We start from the raw sequence: 25,237 nt of genomic DNA, 5'->3' as shown, positions 1-25,237 counted from the left end.
AGCAGAAAAAAGACACATACTGTACCTGATGATAAATGGGAACTCGTTGAGATGTGATCTCTAAAATATTGAACAGCAGTAGACCTACATATATGGCAGTATGGGTAAGAAATAGCTTTTCATTATCAAATGCTCCTACGTGTGAGGTTTGAGGGAGAGGACAGTTCTAGTTTTCATAAAGGAGTGTAAGAGAGGAAGAGAAATACAGCTGCTGATTCTGTATGCAGTTCTCGCACTCTCACACAAAGTTCCTCTGATTAGAGTGAAACATCAGTAAACTTTGTGCACTGCTGACTCAGACAAGCTTTATATTTCCAGAGATATTTCAATGTTTGAGGCACTGGCCTCAAACTGAAAACGAAAATCACAAGACTGTGCCTCAAACAAAGACACACACCTCCAAAGAAAACAATCCATTCTACTGGCTGCATACAGTTTAATTTAAAACCATTGCTACTTTCCCGGAGGACAACTTGAGTCACTGTATTGTGATGTGGCTTCATGTTCAAAAGTATGTGTAAAATCCGGACCCACAGCACAACAGCGGAGGAAACTGTGCTTCTCCGCCTGATACATTAACACATGCACCCTGTTGGCACTGATTAGCTGCTGATGGTGTGAATATTGAAGCAAATTGTGCTCTCTATCAGTCCATCAATTTCCTCTTAGATAGAGGAAGTAGAGTGAAAAGAAAATTCCATCAAAGTACGTAAAAAGGCACAATAGCTAAGAACTTCCATTACCAAGTGTGACAATTGTACAGATTACCCAAATGTGTCCCATCCTGCCTGTCATTGTGTTCCAGTGTTATCATCCTGCGCACCCCTAGGCACGATTTAATGGCACGGATGTCCAAAAAGATGGATTTATTATTAAATTTGCGACGTACTGAGGAAATACAATAAGACTAGAGACAAATCGCTCTGCCACTGGCTGGTGGTCTCACACTATTGTCCCACTGGAAGCTATTCTTGGTAGTTCAGTTCCTATATTGTTGGCTGAACAAAGTACATTTTAGGCCTTTAGGTTGCTGAAGAACTGGTGAGACAGTGAACGATTAAGTGTTTGACATGGAGAATAATCCAGGCTAAGAATAAAATGACGCTGCGCAGCTGGATAGGGTCTCTTGTACTTTGGCACAGATGCTGTGGGGTGTCAGTAGCTTATTAATGAAACATGGATTTCATGAGGAATAATGATGCCACTATATGTTGAAGAAGACACCATATCACATTATATTTGCAGCTGGGACCAAAGGGCATAATGATTCACTGGCCAAACTACTAATGAAAAGAATGAGTTTCAGCACGTGGGGAAAGACTGAACTTTCATTGACCCTGAAGATGAATGTAATGAGGTAAACAATGTGAGGCAGAGACCACAGAGAATTAGAGGTTTGAATCCTTTGTGTGTGTGCTGATCAATATATTACACTTTGGGCCGGTTTTCACAGAGCCTTTTCCCTAGAATGGTTTGTTGTCTATCTTTATTGATGCTAATCAGAGCTTTAGCTGGCGTTCTGTTTTATAATAATAATAAGCAGGATCCCTCCTTTTGCTGTGCTGCCTCCCGGGTAAGACAACCAAATATGCCCCCGTATTTAATCAGATGGAATGATATGAATGTGCATTAACTCAGTTGAGATGTTCCAAGTATGGTTAATAACCTTTTTCTAAATGTCCTCCTCTTAGGGCAAAACTTATTAATTTAATATTTTGTGGAGGCTGTGATGTATTATGTGGAAACCTTTTTCAACATTTATTTGCTCTGGGAAGAGTTGCTGAAGCTGTCCGCTGTTTTTTCAGCCATCCACTGCATTACACTCACTCAGGTTAGCACTGCTCAGTTCAGCTCCGGTCTTCTGTATTTGCCACTGAGCTCCACTGGAGCAGCTGGGGTTAAGGCTAGATTTACCTGCTCCTTTTTCAGAGAGCGTGCCTCATCACATTCTGGCCCCGCACAAAGTCATACGCCGCTGCTTATCCACCAAGGAATTCATCTCCGGCCATAGTTCACTGTTGTCATGAGCTGTAAATTCCCTGCACGCCACACTCAGTATCCACTTTATTAGGCGAACCTCGCTATACAGGGCAGGAACCCCCTTTGCCTCCGGAACAGCCTGAATTATTCAAGGTATGGATTCAACAAGGTGCTGGGGATGTTCCACAGCGATCTTGTTCCATTCTAACTCACAGTTCCTGCAGATTTGTTGATGAGCCATTCATGCTGCAAGCATCCTGTTCCACCTCATCCCAAAGGTGCTCTATTGGGTTGAGATCTGGGGATTGAGCTTGAGCCACTGTCATGTTCCTGTAACTGTAACAAGGATCCATTTGAAGAAGAGTAGACTCTGACCACGAAGGAATGCATCTAGTCAGCAAGAGTGTTCAGGCATGGATGGATCCAAATGATGCTCAGTGGGTACTAAGGGGTCCAATGTGTGACAAGAAAACATTCCCCACACCATTACACCACCACCTACAGCCTGTACTGTTGCCACCAGGCAGGATGGATCCATGGATTCATGTTGTATGGATATGGAGAGTATATATCAATCATCAGTTTGGATTCCACAATTGTATATGTTACGTAGAAGTAAGAATCATAACTTCTCTCTATTCTAATCTTCCTCAAGGTACTATGTTCTCTACAAAGCTCTAATGTCTTTTTGAATATTACATAAACCCCTTAATGGACAAGATGCTAATCAAGATCAATCCCAATGAATATTTAGTTTGGAGGAATTAAATATTTAAGAAAATAACATGCATTTTCACTAAAACCAGGCATCATGTGGACATGGCTTTGCTTTTACTCCTTTCAGTACATAGAGTACCTTGTACTTGCACCTGCTGGTATTTCCTTTAATAGACTCACTTATACATAAGAATAAAAAAAAATGAGGTTAGGTTACTCCATGGAACAAACACCATGACCTGACATGATACATTATTAAAGGCTTTGTCCGACTGCTGTACACTGTAAATATAGAGGGAATGTTTTAAAATGCTGACTTCCCATGGTGCGCTGGTTGTAGTGAACCCCACCCAGTATGCACATATCATGTCATTTCTAGCCAAGATATTCCAGGAGGAGCTCTGGGCCCTTTAACAGAGTCCACACTGCAGTGATTTAACACATTCTGCATCCCAACACAGAGGTGTGAATGGACCTGAAGGACTCTATGCTCTCCTGTTTACAATTTACTACTGTCCAGAGAACTGAGCAGTCCTGCCACAGCTTGACAAGGATTAATGGCAGCAGGAAATCATTAATTCTCTACTCCATTTTCGATCAGAACATAGCTTTAAGTCCCAGACTTAGGCTTTAGGGGTGCTTATTTTTAATTACGCTGGTTTGTGCTGAAAGGTGAGAGATGGGTCAAAAACCACTGAAGGAGCTTCTGAAATAAATCCATGCTAGATGATCACCAGTTGTAGATATTTTACTTGAGTGTAAGATGGAACTGGATTTGTCTGTGATTACAAATTTATAATCTTTATTTTGAAGAGCAAAATTCAGAGAGAGAAAGGGCTTATTTGGGCTTGTCTGGAGATAGTGAGGGCTTTCACTCTCTTCACAGTAGTTTCTATGCAAAGTCCCTCTAGATAAAGAACATCAACAGCATTTTTTGACCTCCTACCACCTGGGTAAAATAAGTCAGGCATGTTGCTGTGAAATCAATAGCTTTTAACCTCACTATATTTCAAGCCCATCTTCCTGGACGCTGGACCAATATCAGCTTGTCAGAGTACATCTCTTTTCTGCCGTCAACACAGGGTGGAGAGAAAAGAGTGATTTTTCTTCTCTCCTTTAAAAAAAAAAAAAACTATGTGTAAATTATTAATGGCTTGTATTAAAGATGCAGGCCAGATCTCACAGGGAAGTCAAGTTTTTCCTCTCGATGAAGAACTGACATCGGCCTAACAACAGTTTGCATTCTTCTCATCTGCTTCAGCTCGCTGGGCCCCAGTCAGCCGAGCTGGGCCCGGCTGCTCAGAGGCCCAGGCAGCTGATGGATGGCTCATATCAACACTGTCAGCTGCCTAGCAGGCTACAGGCAACATGGCTACTCTAAGTCTCTGCCACAGTGTTGTTGTTGCACAGGTTCATTATGGACAGGTCAACAGCACAGGGCAAGAGGGCTCTCTAATGGCTACGAGGATTAAGGTCCACACAATGTATTTACAATGTCATGGAGACTTGTATTGCATGTAACTCCCCGGCTTGATCTTAAATATGTCCTGTCTTTTCTAACTGTACACTGTCTAGTACGGCAGAAGTGTCTTACAAATAAATAAAAAAATTAAAGCTGCATTAGGCAAGATTTTAATGTAAGAATACAAAATCTTATCAGTCTTTATCATTGGAGCTGCAACAGGAGAGAGTCCTATCCCCACTATTCACCCTTTTTGACTCATTTCATTTCAGGTGTTGGGTATGGTAAGTAATGAGTCAAAAGTTAGGAGCGAAATCCAAAACTGTCTCCTAAACATCAGTGAAGGAGCGCTCTGTCCAGAGAAAGCTGGACTCACCAACGATGATTGAACCTGCTGCAAAATGTTTTTTTCAACATCTCCACCCCTACCAGCCACTAAGAAGAAGACATTTAGGTCCAAGGAGTGCGCAATATACTGACGTCACGTTACATGATTTCTGGGTAATGCAGTCCTTCAAACTTTCAAAAAATTCAAACCGTTATCTCCCACTGTTAGGATGCCATGAAAGTGCCAAGGTGTTTGCTGTAAGTAAAAGCACAGGTCAAAAGAAGGATTTCAGCCTCTTCAGGTTCAACTTATGGCATGTTCATGGACCACTTTAAAGGAACGTGCTGCTGAATTTAAACTGAAATGTTATTCCAATATCTTATTATTTATAATGCACATTTATTCATGTCTACCCTTGCCAGAAACAACTTTGTCTCACTACCTAACCTGTGATGTCACACTGACGCATTCCTCCAGAGGATGGATGAATTCTGGATGATTTGGAAAAGATAAAAAGTGACTGGCAATACCCAGGCTGTTTTTCTGGGGATGAGGGTAATACTGCCAGTATAAAATAACCTTATTTGAATGCAAATTTTCAGTGTCTCCACAAAGTTGCTCTCCATTCCTTGTCATTTCAGCAGTTCCAGGCTGTACATCGTAACATATGACTTCCAGACTTGCTTCAGTGGTTTGGGGAGAGGGTTTTTCACAGGGCTTTATTTGTGCCAGATCCTGCTGGAACCGGATCCAGCGCCTCTCTGTTCTGCTCCAACACTTACTTGTGAGGGTCTGCCATCTCTCCTACCAATGAAAATAATTAGCCTACTACTTTCAAAAAGTCTTGTTCAGATGGCCAGTCTCACAGATTGTTTGCTTTCCCTCCCCCCCAAACTTCACACGGCGCTCAGGCACCGGTTGTTCATGTTCCCACTGACCGAGCTGTCATAGTAATCACAGGCATCACTGTTTCTGCATTAGGACCAACCAGCAGCCACTATCTCATTTTACAGTCGTCTGCACATTTGGGTTGAAGTCTATATAAACATCCCGATCAATTGTTGTCAGGAGGGAAAAAATTTGTATTAATGTGCATGAGACATGAACATGAAAAGGCCTACAGTGTGAGACCTTAAGCTGAACCCATCTCAGGAGAAGAGCTATGAGATGGCTACACAGAGGAGAGGATCTTGGCCATCTTGCTTCCTGTCTCTTGTGGATCACTAGGTTTTGCCCTGCAGAATGTGCCCTGACACACACACACACACACACACACGCACACTAGACAACGTAACGTCACTTTCTCTGTTGATATCAAAGGCCTCACCATCTGGGGATTGACTTTTGTTCTTGGCAGCATGAAAAAAGAGAAACCGTTATGATGATTATTTCCCTCTGGTTTTATTTGACTTAGATTCTGTTGTGGGGGAAGTAGCTTGTTGTGTGTGACTTCTGTTTCCGGCACAGGGAGTTGCTACTAAACGTTGGTGAGAGGGTTTTTTTTTTGGTTTTGTTTGTAAAGGACAGATTGTTTGAGAGGTCATTGTTGTTGGAAGTTTCTCCAGTTCATTTAATCGGAAATGCAGTCATTTGCTGCTGCCAAATGTTGTCACGAGGCAGAACAAATGAAAGAGTAAGAAAAGAGAAAACATGGTTGCATAGTCTGTTGCAATGTTCTAGTCTGCTTTTAATATCTTGTGGCAACTGGAGAGGACTTAAGATTGACTGGTGTTTGAACTTTGAGCTGAAAACATATGGAGAGAAGGGAAAAGGCCTAGTTCATTCATGTTGCTATGCAAAAATGCAGAAAACATCACACATGACGGGATCCTGTGTCCATACTGCGAGGAACATGTTTCTCCAGAATAGATCAATACCAGTGCAGAGAAACTATAACAAAATGCTGACCTCTAGTGGAGAACCTCAGCAAGGACTCAAGCTCACAGTGAACTTGAGCCGCAACCATCATTTGAAGAAAATGTGTCAGACTGTGAAGCTACTGTAACATAAATGAACTGCTAATGAGAGGCTTTACATAAATGCCCATATTTACTCAAAGTCCACAGCATAATAACAATTCTATAAACAAATAAATATGTTAATTTATTACACTCTATCTCAAAGGCATTGTGCTGCAGATACAAGCAACAGGGTGACGACAGATTGCTTTCAGAACATTGTGGTCGACATTTTGCCTCGCAGAGGTATGATCCAAAATATACAGAACAATCACTACATTGCAATAGAATTAAAAGAAAATGTGGGGATGACACACCTAATCTTATATACAAAAGGTTTCTGCTCTAACAGTACACTATATTGTACTGTAGGTAGTAATACAAACATAACCTGCCATTGAACTGTCTTGGAGTTTATTGCGGTTGGCAACTCGGCATCAAATCTGCTTTCTGTGACTCATTTCCTCATTGGCCAGGAGCTGCGTCACAAGTCTCCTAGCAACCACAGCTAGCGCCATCATGGAGGTCCACTGGAGAGTTGGCTGTGCGTAAATCATGTCTAAATATAGGCCTATAACAAGAGAAAGAGAAATACCTGAAAAAGGTTGTTCTGTGTGTTGTGGTGTGTGTAGGTCAAGTCAGTACTACAGCTGAGAGTGACTAGTCTGATATGGTAGATTTGTTTCCCTATTTAGGTTACTGTGAACTGTTGTCTTCAGCCCTAACCCCTTTTTGTCCTAGTCACTACTCCAACACACTGAATTTGGCATTTGAAAAGCTTCACCTTGGTTAACCTTCATGAACACAGTTGGTTTTTAGCATTGTTAGCTAATTACAATGCGTGAAAGCAACTGATGTTAATGTTAACATGTGACTACTAGTCACTACTAACGCTAGCTTCTATAGATATCTAGCAGGCATATCACATGTGTTTACAACAAGACAGCATGAGTTAGTTAACCAGATACTGTGGTTAGCTAACAGGCTGACATTATCTAAACTAGGGTGACCACATTTTCAAACCCCCAAACCAGGACCCTTAAGTGTATCGCACGTTCATGCACGTGCACGTTTTCATCAGGATGGGGGACAATTATTTCAGCGCTTAGCACACCTAGTGACTGCACCTTTCAACACCATGGACAGCAAACGAAAAATGATGTTTTGTCTCCAAAAATCCACCAAAACATAGTTCATGTGGTGCATTTTTTATGTTTTTTGATTGGGTTAGGTAATAATGAGCGGGACAGAACATGATAAACGTCTATGTAAGTGCTGAAAACAAGTATAATGCTATTATTATTATTTTAATTGTGGTGAAAACCGGGACAATTTGGTAGTGAATGGTGAAAACCCCTACATTTTAGTGTTTTACAGATATTTGTCAGGACTCAGGACACCCATCTTGAAACCGGGACAATCCCGGACAAACCGGGACGTCTGGTCACCGTAATCTAAACACACAATGGACTAGATGTATCAGTGGTGAAATCATCAGTTCCCATCCAGAAATTGCACAGAAATTAACTATGCCTAATGAATTCTGTTGAAAGGGCCAAGTCGTCCGTTTAGAAAGTTAAAAAGCTGTTGCCCAAGAGCTAAGAACCTCCAAAATGGCCGCCAGAGGGTTACCTCACCTGAAAGCCCTCTACAGTGCCAACAACTGTTTCCTATAGGCTACCCCTCTTTCAGATGCTTCTTATTAGCACTACAGCTGGTAAAAGACTTTGGTCTGACCCTCTAGCAGAGCTCTGAGCTCTCGCTGTTAGCACCGATAGCAGTTAAGTGCCAGGAGGAGGAAGAGGAGATCAGGAAGAGTCTGAGCCTGAGTCTTCAGCGTCTGTGGAGTCGTACTCGTCCGCAGACTCTGTGAGGGCGGGGTAGGGCCGCGGCTGGTCCAGGTTGACGTAGGTGACCTTCAGACTGATGTAGTGCTCTCCCTCCAGCCCCGACAGGATGGTGAGGACGGCCGACACCAGCGTGGCGAAGCTGGGCCTCAGCTCCGGGTCAGGGTCCCAGCACTGCAGCATGATGCTGTACCTGGAGAACGAGGAGTCTGAGTCATGTATTCATTTAAATGTAAATTTTACTTGCCTTATTAGCATTTTGTTTTTCTGTTCTGTCCTTTTAAAGGCGAGATGTTATATAAAAGGTGTGAGTTTTTGCACATTTGCATGTGCGTATTCATACATCTGCATGATGTGCTGATGCTCTTCCTGTCTTGTCTTTCTGTCTTATTATTGTATCTGTGCAAATAAACTTTAAAATCCAATTGTGGCTCACAATGAGTTATCAGTATGAAATGTTGTGAGTCATGTTTGTTTCCACATACAAAAGAAACCCAGCAATGTCTTGTTCTTTCCTTCTGCAGTCCTTCTCTAAATGGTTGATTTATTCTCCAACACTCTTTAAGTCACTGAGCAAAAGCTCGCAGACCATGGGATTTATCATTAAAATCTTTCCAAAAACACAGGAAAAACATGTTGACTTTCTCTTGTAATCACACACCAGTGTGTGTGTGCGTGTGTGTGTGTGTGTGTGTGTGCTTTCGTGTGTGGGAAGTGAAGCGGGAAGCCTTTGAGGTGAGGTGTAGCAATAAACATTAACTCCCAAACTGCGTTGCTTAACCATGTTGGAATATGAAGCAGTGGACAATTTACGGGTTTACCACCTCTGTGTGACCACTCTGACACCTTTCTATTACTGCCAGGACATTATGCCAGGAGCCTTTCTCTTCTGCCTTGTAGATGTAAACATTTCTCAGGGATATTCATACTTAACGATTCCTGAACTCTGAATTTATGGCACAGCTACTGTATGTGACCTAACCAGCAGCAACAGGGATTCAGTGATTCCTCAGAATACAAGGCACTTGGAGTCAGCCAACAAACTGAGCAGTACAGTGCTATCATAACCACTACTTACAGTGGGTCAGGGCAGTACTGTGGCTGGGGAAGCCTCCTGCCCTTCAGTAAGTAATGTGTTATGTCATAAGGGTCCACCTCTGGGTAGGGGCTGGCTCCTCTGGTCAGCATCTCCCACATCAGCACACCGAAGGACCACTGCATCGGGAAGGGCAAAACAAGTTCAGCACCACATGTATAGAACACACTCCCAGTGGCTTGTCTGAGCGCATTTGTTTTGAAGAGCAAGAAGAGCCAATCACAGCCTTGATAACAGCCAACATGCATTCCGATGAGTTAAGCTAACATGACATTGAAACTATGCAGTTACAACAGTGGAACTGGAATACATTTGTGTATTTCATGAAAAGTAAAAATGGTTCCTGCAATCCAGTATTTTTCCAGCAAAATCCGACCAGATGGCATGCAATGTAAAATACTGTGTAGAGGCCAGTGAAGGCTGCCAATCTTCTCGGCAACTGGTCTTGTTTGTTTACGGTAATTATACTAATATCTCAAAACTAATGTGGTAATGATTCATTGATGTAAAATGCTACATGTAGCACCATGTTCAAATTTATGAACCTTAGAATGAATCGCTTCCTTCCAAGGTAATGCAGTTTTGTATAATCTTACCTATAGCAAAAATACATCAGTCACAATACATTAATTCGGTGTCCCTTTTAGTATCGCAGAAGTGTGTGTCAGCAGAAAAAAGGGTGACAACCACTGCTGTGATCTTGATTATACTGTAGTAGATGTTCCTTCGCTCACCACATCTGACTTGGAAGTGAATTTCTGTGTCTGCAGACTCTCGATGGCCATCCACTTGACAGGCAGCTTGGCCTTCCTGTGGTCCTGAACGCTGTAGTACTCCTTATCGAAAACATCTCTGGCCATGCCAAAGTCTGCCACCTTGACTGTATACGACTCATCCAGCCTGGGGACACAAAAAGGGGGTCGCCGTGGTAGATATTTTTTAGCAGCAAACATTGGAGCTAAGTACTGCATGCATAATACATCTGCAAATGGATTACAACCTAAACCGATTTAGTTCCCTGTAACATCCCCCTATACTAAATCAAAGAGGCATTTAGGCCCAATGGCAGTGAATAAATTGCTGATTTCTCTGCATCTCTCTTTGCTATGACTCACATGCAGTTGCGTGCTGCAAGGTCTCTGTGCACAAACTTCTTCTGAGCCAAATACTCCATCCCCTTGGCAACCTGCAGCCCAAAGCCAATCAGATCCTTCACAGTGGGGTTCTAAAAAAAAAAAATCCCACAAGAACATGACAAACATGCTGAATTAAAACACTTGGAAATGTTTCACATAGATGAAACAGATGGCTATACATAAATTCATCATCGAATTATTAATTTCCACTGTTTTAATGTAAGCGGTCTCACCCTCTTCTCACAGCGGATGAAGTGCCGCAGATCCCCGTGTTTCATGTACGGCAGCACCACTAGAGGGAGCCCTTCCTGAGGCAGGAGGATGCCCAGCAGGGAGAGAACATTGCTGTGATGGAAACCCTTCATTATGATGCCCTCCTTCAGAAACTGCTCCACCTCCTCTACATCTGTTATCCCTGGGATGAGAGAGAGAGAGAGAGAGAGAGAGAGAGAGAGAGAGAGAGAGAGAGAGAGAGAGAGAGAGAGAGAGAGAGACATTCATACATTGGCCTAATTGAAAGTAATAGTTCATTTTCATATAGACAAATGTTTTGTGGACCACGTTTTGTGGACACACCTATCACACCTACAGAAACTCAAACTTCATCAACAGACAATCAGAGGAAAAAGAAACAAGTCAGAGTGCTGGACACACTGTTTGATTGACAGGTGATCTCTGGGAAGTGCAGTGCAGAAACACTACAGCAATGAGCGCTTAGCACCAAAGATGCCGCCAAAATAAAAAAAAACAAGGATCTCAATGATTACCACTTAAATAACAAGGCCAGTTACTGATGATGATGAGTACTGACCCACATGACCCACATTTCCTATGGGAATCAATGAGGAATCACACAGTTACAGTACCTATGCATGAAGTCTAGTAATCTCTACCCTTAAAAAAAACTGTCTAGTGTTTTCCTGAGGTGCTTTAAAGGAGATATGACTCACTGTTCAATGACTTGACAGCACAGTGGATTTCTCTGTTGTTGTGGTCTGTGAAGTAGCCATGATAGACCGTGCCAAAATGACCTGGAGGAGTGAGGGACAGAAGAAAGAGAAGAGAGAAAGGCAGAGAAAGGACAGGATTACTGTGGTTTCTTCAAAATATCACAGTTTATCCTTTGCCTTTGTGCATCGGTAAACAACATGCAAGACTGCATACCAAGTCACACACAGACAGATGGGTTCCTTACCCTTCCCGATGATCCGGTGGTGCTGGACGACGAGCATCTCAGCTGGAATGAGAACATCCTTCACCTCCTCCAGCAGCTCTGGCCTAAAGCTGGAGATGGAGATCTTCTCTGGGGGCATAAGGGGCGTGAGGGTAGGATCCATGCTGCCTGCAGCATAGGCCAGGCTGGGAAAAGCCACCGGCCCCGCCAGCTGGGTGGTGGGACTCAGGGATACTACTGGTAAGAGCCAGGGGCAGGAGGGTTACTTGTTATGAAGGGATTTATAAAGACAGCAGAGAGTATAAGAATCTAATTTTGTGGAACAGAGGCAAATAAGCAATACATAGTTACAGCAGGGTGTGTGATATGTGTGCTTAGATAGGATGTCACCTCTCCTGTAGTCCCCAACAGGCGACATCTCCACATTGCTGGTACCAGAGCGGTTAGCGTTTTGGGCCAAGCGGGTCTCTACCATGGAGGCTGAAAAACATTTCACAACACATTTCTGTAATCATCAACCACCGAATAAGAAGACATGTACATCCTATGCAAGGCTAGGGATGTTCTAGTTGAAAGAGTTGTGTAATCCATCCCAAATTCCCAGCCGCTGCAGGTTGCGGTTGTATAAACAGGTCTGGTCAAGGTCCACACAAGAGAGAGGAGCTCACCTTTCTTCTTTTTCCTCAAGTGCTTCATGACAACGAAGGCCAGCACGGCCCCGGCCACCAGGGCCGCCAGGATGCCCAGGACGATTCCCACCATGTAGTGGTTGCTGACCCTCAGCACTGTGCCGACGTTGTGGACCTGCCCGTTGATGGAGATCTGGAGGACCCGATTACAGTCCATCAAACACAACGAATAACATTAATATTGCAAATCTGACCCTTTTCCTTTTAAACCTTCCCATTAGGAAAGCACCATATTATACCGTTTCAAGCTGTTTATATAAGAGAGACTGTGTTGGGTGTCATTTATACTAGCAATGTATACTAATGTGCATTGTCTCGTCAAAGAAATGTAATAAATAAATAAATACATTAATAAATAAGGACTACCACTTCTACTTGGGGTCACACCTGCATGGCTGTGAGGCTGTGGGTCCTGCATGTGAAAGCATAATAGCTGGCTAATTTCCTTGCATTAGACCAACAGTACTATTTAAGCCTGACGAGTAAGTTAAAGCAATCTCTTCTATTACATGACTCTGACACTGAGCTGGTGAGCGGGCCCCTAGTGGGATGATCCTGTATGTCTGTCAGTTAATCATCAGCTGAACCTCCAGCCTGACTGACCTTCACTGGCAGCCCCTCGCTGGGGATAGTCATGTTTTTGGGGATCCTGCAGGTGATCTCATTGTCCAGGACTTTGGCATCACAGTCAACGCCTGCCACAGTCATAATGATGGTCATGCAGGAGCTCACAAGGTTCAGCTTTTGATGCTGTGTACAGACAGAGAAGATTGGAAAATAAAAAATGATTTAAAAATCTACAATAAATATGACAAATCCATTTATAGAATTTAATCTAATTTTATTATACAATATGTGGAATTCAAATCAGCACTGCCCTTACATGTAGTGACACTTCGTCAAAGCCAGGGTACAAACTCAGCACGTGTCCCTCTGTTTCAAAGGGTATGGGCTCGCCGTAGGGGTGGTAGGAGAACTCTTTGTTCCACAGTCCCACCGCTCCGTCCATGTCGAAGGAGAGCTGTCCTTCCTCCGTCTCGTCCCGCGGGAACACAGGAGTGACACACTCCATCCTCGTGGGCAAGGACTTGCCTTTGCACTCCTGGAACAAAATAAAGTGCATACAGTTACAGTAAAATGTGAGTGTGTGCGCATGGCATACAGTATATGACACAGAAGGGAAATCAAGTTATTGGACACTTGCTAAAGATAAATGGATTTTATCTACAATGTGATGATTATACCCTGGTCACAGGGCGCAGGTGGCTCTCATTGGGCTTAAAGCGGATGATGGTCTGGTAAACAGAATCCAGGTTCCTCCCTTCAATCACAATCTTTGAACCCCTGCAGTTCAAAGACAAAGACAAATACGAGTGATGGTTACATTTTCATAATGGCGGGGCAGGCTGCAAGCAAAATAAATAATTTCCTGGTACATTTGAATATATCACGTGAGAAAGAATATGACATAGTGAGAGGCTCAATAACTATCCAATTATGTAAATATCTATCCTACTCCCTTTGTCTTGATTTCCAGATCAAAATCAAACCAAACTGATCACAAGTATCAAAAGACAATAGAGGACAATATCGAAAACATGCAAAGATGGTATAATAATAACCATATGAGAGCATTTAAAAAGAAGTAATACAAGCAAAATACTGCAAACAAACAGAATAAGATAAGCAATAACACATGTTATGTAGAGAAGTGTGTGTATGTGTGTGTGTGTGTGTGTGTGTGTGTGATTCCCTCACTTCCCCCAGAAACGGGCATGCTTGATGTCTCTCTGGCCTACCTGTCGAAGCTGCAGTCAGGCAGGACGGCTGTAATCTTTGGGTTCTCTTTGTAGTAAAACACCTTGGTGGTGAGGACAGGAGACTTGTCGATGAAGACGCTGAGCGGGACGTCCCTCACCTCTGAGATGGGCTGGGACAGACAGATGATGGAGGACACATTGCCTTTAGGGGCTGTGACCCTGCAGAAAGACAGCGGGTTGTTTAACTTCCATAGAAAAGGACATTGTACAGCTTTGAGGTGGCTATAAGGTCAGTCTTTGGATGCCAAGGGAGTTAGTGTGCAGTTTCTCAAACCGTAATTATTCTACACACACGTTGGAACAAGTACGGTTAACAGGCAATGCAAATAAAAATGTTTTGTGCAGTGACATATTTTCTCAACCCCTAGAAAGTAGGACACCTACACATAGTTGTCATGCCAACAGTTACTTTGAACTTTACAACAACAGGAGGTCAGTGAGATGATCAGGCTGAAAACACAGAAGGAGAAGTATTTCCAGACCACACCTCTTTATAGGACAGGGCTCGTCGTTCAGAGTGACTCTCCTTGTCTTTCCAGCATCCAAGTGAGGCCCGGTCACAGTGATGAGTGTGCCCCCCACACGAGGCCCGTAGTTGGGCTGGATCTCTGTGATGTTGGGAATCTGGAGGGAAAGTTTATCAAGCCATGTAGGTAAAACAATGCATTGTCAATGCAATGCAAGACAATTCTTAAAACAGAAATGAAATGATCTCACCCCATTGGCAGATTTTTAAAACTCAGTACAGGTTTAAATGGCAGAGGAAGATGTATATGTGAAGATGCATATTATTTGCAGTGTGTAATGTTGTAGTGAGGAAGTATGTTGATGAGAATAGCCAAGATTACCACAAACGTGAACCCTGGCATCTCTGCCTTCCCATCAATAGAGTAGCGTCCCTCCACCTTGCCCTCATGCACTTCCACTGTAACGTTGACCGGTTTGGACAGCTCAATGGCCCCGGAGCGGCTCTTACACACCAGGCTGAGGAGCGGCACAGCAAAACACTAATCAGCATGTCTGTGGCAAATTACCATCACTGCAACATCAGCCACAGTAGGATTTTAAGGTGAGTTAACACACGCTTTCTTCTGCTCGACAGAACCTTGGCTACTGAAATACAGCTTTCGAGTTAAATCAACTCACTGCTTTTGAATGAGATTATCCCCACTAGAATTAGGTCTTCTCTGAGTAAACACACTAAAAACAGCTGTTGGACTCATTTTGTTGTTTGGTGGTGTAATTTTCTTATTCCTGTGGATAACTGGCCAAACATAGACAACATGACGTTACATCAGATGGAGTTAGCAGTAAATGGAATCAGCAGTAAACGTCAGGTTTTGGTGTCAGTCTCTCAGAATCAACTTGAAAGCTTCTTTCTAGTCTCGCCATTTTGCACTGATGTTCAACAATCATACAGGGAGAAACCCATCATAGAAGAGGCAGAGACACCAATTTCTCCACCAGCAGTAGCAGAAAGTAGACCAGAATGCAAAGCAGCCACAAGATATGTTGTGTTTTGACAGATTGATGATAACTAACAGTGTAAAAGTATCTGAGGGTGGATTTTTCCTTTAAATCGCTATGGTATCTGAAACAAGAATGCGCCCTGCATTGATACTCACTGTGTGTTGTTGCTCTTGAGCGGCAGCACGGCGCAGGCAGTCAGTCCTAGTCGGACCTGGTGGGTTCTGGAGGTGATAGCAGGTCTTAAGGGGGACTGGAACTCCCATCCACACACCGTTAGCTCTGTTTGGCCATCAGGGGGCGCCGTCCGTGGGAAGAACTGTGTCAGTAAAGAGGTATATATAGCACCGCTTTAAAATGAAATGTTAGCAATAGTTACACGGCGGGACATTTGTGTACTTCTAGATTCAGAACAGGCCCAAGGATTACTGAACTCTCACCCCAGTGATGCCGGGTGGGCAGGACTCGTTCCTCCAGCGACTGTGGCACTCGCTCTCCCAGGAGCATTCTCCAGAGCACCAGCCACAGCCCATGAACTTGGGGGCTGTCAGACACATGGCACAGGTCAGGAAGTGTTGGCAGCCTGGCCCTCTCTGGGGCACCTGAATCATCTGAAACCAAGAGATAACATGTAACATATTCCAGTTTACTACCAGGACAAAGATCTCCAGGGGCCTTCTGGTATTTCATATCAATGTTGTGGCTATGGATATGTTCGCCCTGCCTCCAAACTACAGAGTAATATCATGTTCATTCATTGTCTTTAACCACTTATTCCTTTTCAGGGTCACTGGGCGGAAGGCAGGGAAACACCCTGGACAGGTTAAAACACCTAGACAATCACACTCACATTCACACCAATGGGCAATTTAAAATCCCCAGCTGACTTGCATGTATTTGGAATGTGGGAGGAAATCGGAGCACCCAGAGGAAACCCACGCCAAGAGAGAACATCACACTCCACAGCCAGGAGTCGAACTCAGGACGTTCTAGCTGTGAAGTGACAGTGCTAGCCACTGAGCCACTGTGCCACCCCGTGATATCGTGTAAGCTTCACTAAATCTGATCTGAAAGATTGCTTTACTCTCTCATTCAAAGAAATCGGACTGCTCCTGTACCTTGTCTCCAACCACGAAGAGAAGATACTCTGATGAGTACACAGCAGCAATGGAGGACACCCTCTGGTTCTCTACCAAAGAGTAATTGGCAAAAATAATAGGGCTGGATCTTGTCAACACAAGCTGCCAACACACACACAACAGATTATCATTAGTACTGGATTGCATTAATACAACAGTCAACAGTCATTTTTGAATCTAATTAAAGGTATTTTTTCAAAGAAGTCCCGGACCTGCAGCAGGCGTCCGGTAGAGGTGCCGATGTGGGCCACGGTCTTGTTCTCTATGGTGGTGACCAGCAGAGAGGTGAGCAGGACGTCTCTCATCTGCCTGTTGAACAGGTCCACTCTGTAGTAGGGCTTTGACACCATCGTGGGCTGGTCCCGGCATGTGGCGTTGTTCTCCATGCTCTAGTACCAAAGGCAATGTTTCTTTTTATTATTATTTTTCCCTGCTAAAGGTGTTTGTGCAGCAAAAACCATAAGACCTAAAATTGGCAGGTGGGTTGCAAATTCCACCCACTTCTCAGTTTTCCCCACTGTGGCACACAGCAAAGTGGAAGTTAGCAGAGTGGTAAAGCTCAGGTCTTTGGACCACAAGGTTGTGAGTTCAAGTCCCTGATGAACAGTGACAATTTTGAAGTTTCATTAAAAGTAAATCAACACTAAATCACACAGTGTAGAAAACTCAAAGCAGGTGTTTGACATCATCTGTCAGTAGCAAAATACCTGATTGTCGTCACTGATTGGGGTGTGGCCAGACCTTTCAACCCATAGAGAGCAGTGCAGCAGCGGCTTTCTGGCCCATGTGATTTAGTATTGTTTTATTCGCCTCTGCCTCCCTAGTGTTTTTTGTCTTTGTATTGAGCACACTTATAGGCTACTAACCCACATGGATACTTATGAGATTTTATGCGGCTCTGGTAAAATAAATTACGCACTACCTTCTTTTGAAAAAGCCAGCAGTGCTCTCTTGCTATTTTTCCTGTTGTTGTAACCACTGTAATGGTTAATCTGAACATGATTATACATTACTTTACAGTGTCATTTATATATTCAAACTAAAAATTTCTTCAAAGTGACAGAGATACAATCCATTAGTCAACAACAAAGTTTTTTTTTGCTTTGGAGAACGGCAGGTTGATTGTACGTGACTTGTACAACAGGTCTGGACCACTCGTACATTTTGTTCGTACCTAAGAGAAAATTGGTGAATGCGGCAAGTTCTCTTAAATTGCTCGTACGAGTGATTTAAGAACAAATCTGTTCATACGAATGGTTCTTGCATGAGGCCCAATGTTCTATAAAGTGATTAGCACTGTCAGTCTGTCAATTATAGGTTGCAGTATCACACTACTTCTCCCTTTAGTTAGTTTCTCCCCATTAAATGTATAACAGGTGTTTGGCTCAGTAGGTAAAGCATCAGCCTTTCATGTGGAAGGTTGTGGGTTCAAATCCAGACTTGTCCTTTCCAAAGTCATTAGTCATCAAGGACAAGTAATAGAAAGTTTGGCCGAACAACTCCAGCAATGTGGTTGCAATGAAAAGATTAACTTGACAGAAGTCACAGGCCAACACAAAAGCCGGTGTTAGACTGCATGTTCCATCTTCACAACATGTCATTTTTTGTGTGTCTTCTACCTTCTGTAATGTTTTGTCTATCTGTCTATCTGTCTGTCTTATCAAATTGACTGATCACCCTCAATCGCTGCTTGTGGCTATATTTTTTTTTAGACTTTTTTAATTTTTATTTTCAAAGCAAGGGTTCTCCTCCAATTTATGGTTAGTTTTTCAGATACAGTAAAAACAGACAGTGAGGAGTATGATCTCCTGTGCTGCTGTGGTTACTGTGTGCCCGTGGTTCAGTCAGGTTTAAGGTCAGAAAACATCCTTATGTGAAGGCTATATCAGTGTTTTAAAATCACATTTTCATTCTATGATGCGTCAGCCCAGTAGAAATTAACATGTCAACAGATTATTTGCATTCACAGTACGGCATTTTCCACAATGTTGCTTTAAAGCCAACTAAACTGTATTGGCTTAAGCGTAGGAGCTCATATTTTGTTGGTGTCACTGTTGCAAAATCTCTAATCTATTGCTTGACAGCTCCTGGCTGCAGAGTATGCATTCACAAATCCTGAAGACTTCCAGATTCTCGTAGAAAAGCATTTTATATAGGAATGATTACCATGTATGGGCAATCACTCATCCATTGATCATAGTGTACAGATCTGTGCAACAAAATCAGTCAGAAACAGCTGAATTAAATTGACTGTTTGAATTTGATGCACAGATCTGATCTAGTAGTCTAATCTAATCTCTTCATGGAAATTTGCAGATGTAGGACAACTATCTAGCTGTTTGCTTGGGCATGTTGGCTGCTACCATTTTAGTGGTTTACAGGTTGAGTGGTTGCATTTGAGAGGATAAAAAAACTCAACAGGAGAAAAATGCAACAGCGTAGTATGAGGTTACAAGGCTTATTTGGTTTGGGCATTGGCAGAAGGAGCTGCACCAGTCACCACGGCAACCAGAGAAACAAAGTTTTTGACACACCAGAAGCACAAGGTGAATCAATTTTGATAAAAATGATAATTTTCATTATTGAAGAGGCCACTGATAAATGATTATGTGCTGCACTGACAGAATGATTGCCTTGTAGCTATAGATACAGAGTGGGGTGGAGCATTGTTTATTTAAAGGGAGTCTTCATGTTGACACTGGCTTACACTTATGTCTCTTAAGACAAAAGTAAAAATAAACATGTGGCACGTTACAAGATTTGTGTTCTCTTAAAAACAAATTAAAAACAAACCTAGTCCTATATAAAAGTTTCCTTCTTGTGAGGTGTTTTGAAAACAAGAAGCTGGGAAAGCAGAGAGCAGTGAAAAAATACTGGAAGGTTATGCCTCCTCCACCATCCAATCTCATGATGTAAACCTGGTGCTTGGGGAAAGCACACAAAAAGCATTGCTATTGACTGATGTCACTCACCTCTGCTCCCCAGAGGAGCATAAAGCCTACGCATTAATTCAGTTTCCTGACCTAAAAAGCTGAAGAAAAAAATGACTTGGGAAGCTGAAGGACAGAGACTATAATTAGTCTTCTATAAGGTGACAACAGAAGATGAAGCGGACTAAAGTTCAAAAGGTCAAGATACCATTTAAGCACCAAGAAATAACAAGTCTCCCAATGGTAACACCTCTGAAACACCATTGAAAAATAGTATAACAGTAATAATAATAAGTGAGATGATATTTTCATTAATCTTGTGCCCAACTAAATCTTTGGAGTAAAATAGAACAGATTTCACTGAGAGCCCATTCAACCCTTTTGCCTCAATAGTAGAAAGAGGTTAGATCCAAGTGTTCTTGCTTTACGTGCCAACTGACACTGATGGCCAAAAGTTGACTCGATCACGGGTTTCCATGGTTTCGAAACATCTAGGGAGAAAAAGCAGCAACAGAGGGTGTCGGGACAGACGGTGTCGCATGAACCATACAAATAAAAGTGCTCTTTGCGTCATTCAATTCGATGACTCTGTAATGCCTTAATACGCTGCTGGCTTACTCAAAAAGCACACAAATATATTATATGTGAGGCACAGATGATGTTATTGGCAGCATTTTTGTTTTGAGCTGCTGGGAGATGGAAGAACCAGGATTTCAGATTCTTGGACAATCCAGTTGGCAGGTCGCTCAGCATGCAGACTAGCAGCCAAGGGCAACACAACAGTAAGAGGCCTCAGGAGAATCCCATACTTCACTACTCCAGGTGGAAACTGTATCTTCTAAGGCAAATAAAGGACAGAACATCCTAAACAGCTTGTGTTTCACCAAAAACCAAACCCATTCCAATCTTTCAGCAGCACAATGGCTGAACACAAACTGCTGTGTTTCAACCATGAGTCAGTCCAAGAACATTGAGATGCTACTGTCTCGAGCATGCCTAAATATTTATAGCATAGGTAGAATACTTGTTACCAAAAGATCCATTTAGAACAACTAACATCACTTCACAGTATTGTTTCTGACAAGGACACAACATCTATTTTCCAACCACAAGTTCAAAGGCACAACATCCAAAATGTATGTTTTAGTTCTGCAGTTCCAATAACAATTTCTCAATACTGGGAGTTCTTGGGTCTCATACTTTCCTAGTGATTTACAAATTCTCAAACTAGCAGTCATCTACTTTAAGTAAATTCAGGACCCGACCCCCACCCTATCCTCAACCCTCACCCAGCAGTCAGCAGTCAAGGACATGCATGAAAAAAATGATTATGGGAAATATGCATGGCATCTAAAGAAATATACTTTTTTGCCAAGAGAATTAATAACCAATGCTAACCTATTCCAAAAAATATATAGCCAACTAAAGAATATGACCTTAAAAGGATGTTGAAAATCATATCAAGCCAGTTATGTAACTTGATAAGATAGTATTAAATATGTTCCCACAGCAATTACACATACTTCATTTGATTGACAAGATCAAATCAGCAAAGTCAAAAAATACCCTCCTCCTGTCTGACCTGAGAGATTCACTCAATGATGCAGAAAACAAGTCATAAAGCTAACTGGCCTTACTCCCAGTTGGCCTCCTTCCAATATTCATTCAGCCATTTGCTTGTGCGTAATGACAAGTGTGTAGGCTTACTTTTTCCATATTGTTTTTCCATCCAAAAAGAACTTTGTATCCAGTGGGTGTTCTCCTAGATTTAGCATTGAGTGCACACTGAGTTTTCATGCAATTGGTCCAGTTTCATTCCTTAGCCTGCTGGGATGCAAATGACCTTATTTCAAAGACAGTCTTCTTATCTCAAAAAGTGTGTGAATCTTAGTAAAGTACTACAGTGCATTTTCTGTTTCATAGGCATGTCATCTGGACAATATTATACAAGATGAAGAGAATGTGCATAAAGTAAATGATCACCCCAGGCCAAAAAAAAGAGGAGCTGAACATTATGTAGGGCTCACAAGACAATAAACTGTGTAAATCTGCACAGTAGTGCACAACTTCGATGCATAATCAATGTTGTTGCAGTGTAGCAAGATGATCGGTAACCCCTAGCTGTCATCCAGCCAGGATCAGTAGCAGATTACACCTTGGGCATTTCATGCCATGTTTAAAAGACCAAACAAAGGAATTCTTATTAGTATTCATTTACTTTACTCTGTTAGATATTCATATTAGAAAACAATGACCTGCAAGTCTTTGCCTTATCTTTTGGTCATACTTTATTTGGATAGTCAAATGTTGGTACTCATCTTATATAATGTCACTAACAAGTCTGCTGAGTTTCAAGTGATACTCATACTTGTGTGAAAAGCAGACTATAGGTATTCAGTGTCTGGGCTACGGTTAATCTTAGGGTTGGGGTTAATGTTAATTAGGGTCAGGGTTAGGGTCAGGGTTAGGGTTGGGGTTAAGGTTAAGCTAAAGTCAGGGTTAGGGGTACATATTCTGTGGAGAATACACAAGTGACACTTTGTTGAACATCTAATTTTTGTCACCTGATAGTTGGATATCAACATTCGACTATCCAAATAAAGTGTTCCTGTGCAAATCAAACTTAGCAAATTGAGGTTTAGACCACCACTGCTTGATTTCATCCAAGCCACTACACTGTTTCACTTTGCCATGTTTATGCACATGTTGAGAGTTATTAAAGGCGACACACCCACATGTTATGATACCTGCACTCTGAGTCAGCAAATAGTCATCCTGATGAATGGATGGGAAATGGATGTGATTCAGAGAAATAGGTATGAACAGATAAGATATGTCCTATTTTAAGTGAGTTAATCGGAGGGTCAGTGGTCTGTATTGCTGCCAACACATTAACAACGATGTTTCATAAGTTGTGGATCATCTTATCCAGCAGACACTATAGCCTCCCTCTTACCAGCTCTCCATGAATCAGTCACACTGAGTCAAAGGCTTAGGTCATGAATCAGTCACACTGGTACTGTCTCATTTAAAAAGGGACAAGACAGTCTATGGACAGGAGATACAAAAAAAAAAAAAGTGTTGACCTATGACCACTTTAATCAGCGTGAGTGGCTCACCTCAGGGGGCAGCTCTCACAGGGCTGGAAGTGGCAGAGCCCTCTGGAGAGCTGCTCCGGTCCAGACTCGCAGCAGTCGTCCACCCCGTCCACGATCGCCTTGTTCACGTTGTCCATGGGGAAGGCGCACAGGGCCGAGTCATGCTCCGTCACCCCGTTATCATCGGTCACAGCGAAAACCCCATAGAGGATGTCGTCTTTCTCCTCCGCCCCCAACTCTTCTGCCAGCTCTCTGCCTGCCTTCCCAAAGTGGGCTGCCTGGACCACGTTGTACACTACATCCTTATAGGGTTCGCTGGCCACGTTCCTCCTTCGACGTTTCGGCTCAAACCGACACTCCAGGATCACCTCGCGGTACCTCTTCATCTCCCATTCATTCCGCGGGAGCCGGCCCAGGCGAGTCTGAAATGGAGACGATTCCTGATCAGGACTCTCTCTCTGGACAGACAGGAAGTAGACAAACTCCTGGGTGAAAAAGCTGTAGACATACTCGATATTGTACGTCCTCCGCAGGCCAGGGAGAACAGTCAGGCCACGCACATCTCTGTAGAAACCGTCCTCTGTCGCCAGCGGCCGGCGAACCGATATGGACTTCCTCCCATAACGTTGGGTCACACTGTCATTGACAGTGGCAGCAACAAAGAAGTAGACAGTCTGGCCCTCCTCCACCATAGTGACTTTGGTACCAAGAGGGCTGGCCAGACAGTCGGGGCAGTAGGCAGCTGAGTTTGATTCCTTTCTGAACAAACATTTAGAAAGAGAAGGCGGTTCTCCATTTGTGTTAAGTTGGTGGAAATGGCACACGCCATATTGAGAACTTCCACAAGAGTATAAATACATAAAGAGAGTATCCAACAGTAAGACTTTGTTGTCCGTGTTCTCTAAGAAGTTGGGATCCTTGTCAATGTCACACAGATCGCATATCTTACACTCCGGGCTCCCCACCGGCCCGGTGCGAAGCTCCCACACCTTCTCCAGGCTTCTGTTGACGGCTTCGATCACGTTCTGAGAAGCCACATACACCTCCTGGTACAGCGAGTTGTTGACGATATTCTGGATGGGGCCGCGGGCCTGGAAGAAGGGCATGGTGTAAACCACTGAGAAGTTGACTGGGCTGGTTGCCATCGAGGGACAGTTGGCCGAGGCAAAGGCCAGCAGAGTCTGGAGCCAGACACATGTCCCCCACCGTGTGGTCCAGTGGACCATCTCCACTCTGGGGCGCAGGGGGGCGACAGCACAGACAACGTTAGGTTACCTCCAGGTCTGATGCTGGGACAAGAGCATCCTCAAGACCAGCTGCTGATACCTGAATAGAGGAAATTACAGAGTGGATAAGTCATTAAATCACTGAGCAATTATTTACACTACAAATATTCTACAAAATTGATCTACCACTATTCTTCAAGTAATGTTACATTACCTGCAAGATGATGAAATATTGTTTTTCTGACATGCTATTTGAGGGCGATTGTGCCATGTAACTAAACAGGGTTGAAATCAATATCAGTCCACTTAATTATGTTCAATGCTAAAAGCCTAATAGAGTCTATGGTGCCAAACATTTTGGTTGAGAAAAACAGTAGGGATTATGATAATAAGTACATGTGGTCATAAAGTGCTTCAGATAAAAGCTTCCTCTGACTCACCGCAAACAGTGAGGGAAAATGTTTACATAATCATAGAGAAACTGTGTTGGTATTAGTCAGCGTAGTATATTGTGTATGAAACTGTACTCATAGTGACTTCCTGCAGAGGTCATTCATTGCTGTCTGGCTATGTTTATGCATTTCTACCTAATCTGCTATTCCTAATCTGTCATTTCTTTCCACTCACAACTGAGTCAGGCTCTTTTGCAATCAGTGTCATAGTAATGAACCCGGTTTATGGCCTTTGTTCACTATTTGTTACACAGTTTATCTGCTGGGCTTCTATCCAGTTGTCTTCACAAATCCATCCTGATCAGTCTCATAACAGGAGTCAACCAAATAGAACCGTGTCTTAAACCCTGAGCCTTGTCCTCACACTGAACAGAAGTTGTTGGGTGGATCATTAACTAGACACATCACAGTACGGCTGCGTTCAAGAGCCCTGGCCTCTCTACTTTGCATTCCTGTCACAACCACTACGTGCCTTTCTGGGGGAAAGATGCGCACGGACTGATGGTCATACAACGTGCGCCTTTTAAAGTCACAGGTGAAGAAGGAACGACTTGTCTGTTCGTGTCGTTGAATTTCATCAACTCTGATTTCTATTGGTAGGTGGGCAGCGGGGGGACTTCGTACTGATCGATATGTTTATGTGAAAATGGCAGAAATCCTTACTGTTAGCAGTCATATGGGAAAGTTTGAAGCCAAGAGTCTTGTGTCTATACATCAA

General features: G+C 43.0%; 1 protein-coding gene across 1 annotated transcript; it reads right to left on the bottom strand.

Annotated features, from left to right (window-relative positions):
* Window positions 1–8,253: 8,253 nt before the first annotated feature.
* mst1rb (macrophage stimulating 1 receptor b) lies at window positions 8,254–24,067 on the bottom strand. Its single transcript, XM_071529486.1, has 20 exons — window positions 22,863–24,067; window positions 17,026–17,200; window positions 16,793–16,915; window positions 16,115–16,285; window positions 15,833–15,993; window positions 15,056–15,191; window positions 14,695–14,831; window positions 14,187–14,366; window positions 13,632–13,731; window positions 13,271–13,489; window positions 12,991–13,137; window positions 12,367–12,520; window positions 12,089–12,178; window positions 11,720–11,935; window positions 11,475–11,555; window positions 10,758–10,939; window positions 10,504–10,613; window positions 10,123–10,288; window positions 9,371–9,507; window positions 8,254–8,485 (listed from the first exon to the last, which is right to left on the bottom strand). The coding sequence occupies exons 1-20, from the start codon at window positions 24,065–24,067 to the stop codon at window positions 8,254–8,256; spliced, it is 4,122 nt and encodes a 1,373-aa protein (XP_071385587.1).
* Window positions 24,068–25,237: the final 1,170 nt, after the last annotated feature.

This window comes from Centroberyx affinis, unplaced genomic scaffold, assembly GCF_046629955.1.
Source record: "Centroberyx affinis isolate AG114_WGS23_722 - 3 ecotype Tasmania unplaced genomic scaffold, CSIRO-AGI_Caff_v1 ptg000126l_1, whole genome shotgun sequence".
In the NCBI taxonomy this organism is placed as follows: Eukaryota; Metazoa; Chordata; class Actinopteri; order Beryciformes; family Berycidae; genus Centroberyx; species Centroberyx affinis.
This window is presented reverse-complemented; position numbering and strand designations above follow the sequence as displayed.

Coding starts and splice junctions, on each gene's coding strand:
- mst1rb (XM_071529486.1), bottom strand. CDS start 24,067: ATGGTCCACTGGACCACACGGTGGGGGACATGTGTCTGGCTCCAGACT. Junction 15,994..16,114: donor GCCCACCCGGCATCACTGGG/GTGAGAGTTCAG, acceptor TTACTGACACAG/TTCTTCCCACGGACGGCGCC. Junction 14,832..15,055: donor TGCCAGGGTTCACGTTTGTG/GTAATCTTGGCT, acceptor CTTTCCCTCCAG/ATTCCCAACATCACAGAGAT.